Below are 3,073 nucleotides of genomic sequence, written 5' to 3'. Positions count from 1 at the left end.
CGGGGCCATAAAAACCCGGTCCCGTCCCCGTGCTGTCCCTGTCGCTGTCCCCTCCCCTGCCCAGCCCAGCAATCCTTTAATTCCCGCCGCGCGCTGCCAGATGTGACACGGGCTCGGTCCCCACCCCCCCGCGGCAGATGTCCCCCCTTTGTCACCAGGGTCCTGTCCCCTCCCAACCCTGTGGAGATGGGCTGGTGGCCGCCCTGTCCCCTCGGGGTGGCTGTCACCCGGGGGGTGTCACCAGGGGCCCCGGCGGCAGGCAGGGGGGGGTCACCCTGGGGTCCCCAAATGCAGGCAGAGGGGTGTCACCCCAGGGTCCCCAGGTGCAGGCAGTGGGTGTCCCCAGGTGCAGGCAGGGAGCCTCTGGGTGCAGGCAGGGGAAGTCACCCCATGGTCCCCGAGTGCAGGTAGGGGGCTGTCACCCCAAGGTCCCCAGGTGCAGGCAGGGGGGTGTCCATGGTGGTCCCCAAGTGCAGGCAGGGGGGTCTCTGGGTGCAGGCAGGGAATGTCACCCCATGGTCCCCAGGTGCAGGTAGGGGGGTGTCACCCTGGGGTCCCCAAATGCAGGCAGGGGGTGTCCCCAGGTGCAGGCAGGAGGGTCTCTGGGTGCAGGCAGGGGATGTCACCCCGAGGTCCCCAGGAGCAGGCAGGGGGGTGTTGCCGCGGTCCCCAGGTGCAGGCAGGGAGGTACCAGGGTGCAGGCAGGGGGTGTCCCCAGAGGCACTCAAGGGGGTGTCACCCTGGGGTCCCCGTTGTCCCCCCAATCACTGCCCGCCACACCCCACAGAAGCAGGATGTGGACGATGACACCGAGGAGCTGGAGATCGCGGTGGACAACACGGCGTTCATGGACGAGTTCTTCGCGGAGGTGAGGGGGGGGACAGAGCGGGGACAGGGGGCGCAGGGCTGGCTCCTGACCCCCTCATCCCCATGCTCCTCCTCCTCCTCCTCCTCCCCGGCTCGTGCAGATCGAGGAGACCCGGCAGAACATCGACAAGATCTCAGAGAACGTGGAGGAGGCCAAGAAGCTCTACAGCATCATCCTCTCGGCCCCCATCCCCGAGCAGAGTATGGCCACCATGTCCCCACTGTCCCCTCCCTCCTGGGGTCACGGGTCCCCTTCCCGGTGACATTCCCACGGTGGCTTTCCGCAGAGACCAAAGACGACCTGGAGCAGCTGACGGCGGAGATCAAGAAAATGGCCAACAGCGTCCGCAACAAGCTGAAGAGTGAGTGACCGCGTCCCCAGCGCCACGGGAGGTGTCCCCACGGAAAGGGCAGGGGATGCTGGGGACACCGGGACCCTGGGGACGGTCCCTGAGGGGCTGGGGTGCGGCTCTCGCCAGGCATGGAGAGGAACATCGAGCAGGACGAGGCGCGGTCCTCTGCCGACCTCCGCATCCGCAAGTCCCAGGTGAGCTCCTGTCCCTGGGAGTGTCCCCACCCCGTGTCCCCAGGTCCTGTCCCATCCTGTCACCCCAGAGCTGGAGATGTGGCATGTTCTGGGTGTCCCTAGGTGTCTCAGATCTGTCCCCTGTCCCCACCCCCAGGTCCTGAGCACCCTGTCCCACATTGTCACCCACAGGCTGGAGATGTGGCATGTCCTGGGTGTCCCCAGGTGTCCCAGCTCCATCCCCTGTCCCCACCCCACACCCCCAGGTCCTGTCCCACGCTGTCCCCCATGGGCTGGAGATGTGACATGTCCTGGTGTCCCCACCTGTCCCAGCTCCATCCCCTGTCCCCACTCCCAGGTCCTGAGCACCTTGTCCCACCTTGTCACCCACAGGCTGCAGATGTGGCATGTCCTGGGTGTCCCCAGGTGTCCCAGCTCCACCCCCGTCCCCAGCAGCACCCTGTCCCATGTCTGCGGTGCCCCTGGGCTTCATGTCCCTCTGCCCTGTCCCCAACACCCTGTCCTGTCCCCTATGGGCTGGGACATGCCATCTCCTGGGTCCCCTGGGTCTCATGTCCCTGTCCCCTGCCCTAACACCTCGTCCTGCCCCATCTCCTGTGCCTGGCATGTCCCCACTCTCACACCCCTGTCCTTGGTCCTGTCCCCAAGTGGCTGTGACACCCTGTGCCTGGGGTGTCCCCAGCCTCACACCCCTGTCCTTCGTCCTGTCCCCTGGGAAAATGGCCCATGGGGACATGCCACACCCAGGGTGTCCCATGTCCCCATCCCTGTCCCCAGCACCGGGTCTTGTCCCCTGGGGTTGGGGCATGCCGTGCCCGCGGTGTCCTCCCCGTCCCCAGCACTGGGTCCTGTCCCCAAGGGGGTGGGGAGGTGCCATTCTGGGGTGTCCCCAGCCCCTGTCCCTGTCCCCAGCACTGGCCCCTGTCCCCAAGGGGGTGGGGAGGTGCCATTCTGAGGTGTCCCCAGTCCCATGTCCCTGTCCCCATCCCCAGCACTGGGTCCTGTCCCCAGGGGTCTGAGGAGGTGCCATCTGGGAGTGTCCCGAGCCCCATGTCCCTGTCCTTGTCCCTGAGGGGCCAAGGAGGTGCTGTTCCAGGGGTGTCCCCAGCCCCATGTCCCTGTCCCCAGCACCAGGTCCTGTCCCCTGGGGTGGGGACATGCCACGCCTGCGGTGTCCAATGTCCCTGTCCCCAGCACTGGCCCCTGTCCCCAAGGGGCCAAGGAGGTGCCACTCTGGGGTGTCCCCAGCCCCTGTCCCTGTCCCCAGCACTGGCCCCTGTCCCCAAGGGGCCAAGGAGGTGCCACTCTGGGGTGTCCCCAGCCCCTGTCCCTGTCCCCAGCACTGGCCCCTGTCCCCAAGGGGCCAAGGAGGTGCCACTCTGGGGTGTCCCCAGCCCCTGTCCCTGTCCCCAGCACTGGCCCCTGTCCCCAAGGGGCCAAGGAGGTGCCACTCTGGGGTGTCCCCAGCCCCTGTCCCTGTCCCCAGCACTGGCCCCTGTCCCCAAGGGGCCAAGGAGGTGCCACTCTGGGGTGTCCCCAGCCCCTGTCCCTGTCCCCAGCACTCGGTCCTGTCCCGCAAGTTCGTGGACGTGATGACCAGGTACAACGAGGCGCAGGTGGACTTCCGGGAGCGCAGCAAGGGCCGGATCCAGCGGCAGC

At 67.6% G+C, this 3,073-nt stretch overlaps 1 protein-coding gene across 1 annotated transcript; it reads left to right on the top strand.

Moving 5' to 3' along the window:
• Positions 1-787: 787 nt before the first annotated feature.
• LOC104458312 (syntaxin-3-like) lies at positions 788-3,069 on the top strand (the record flags this gene model as incomplete). The annotated part of the gene is made up of 5 exons (XM_010072687.1): positions 788-868; positions 969-1,068; positions 1,155-1,229; positions 1,347-1,414; positions 2,974-3,069. Coding segments are annotated over 5 exons (420 nt in total), but the record flags the coding sequence as incomplete, so codon positions are not given.
• Between the last annotated feature and the right edge of the window lie 4 nt (positions 3,070-3,073).

Source organism: Pterocles gutturalis, unplaced genomic scaffold (genome assembly GCF_000699245.1).
Source record: "Pterocles gutturalis isolate BGI_N339 unplaced genomic scaffold, ASM69924v1 scaffold25702, whole genome shotgun sequence".
In the NCBI taxonomy this organism is placed as follows: domain Eukaryota; kingdom Metazoa; phylum Chordata; class Aves; order Pterocliformes; family Pteroclidae; genus Pterocles; species Pterocles gutturalis.
This window is presented reverse-complemented; position numbering and strand designations above follow the sequence as displayed.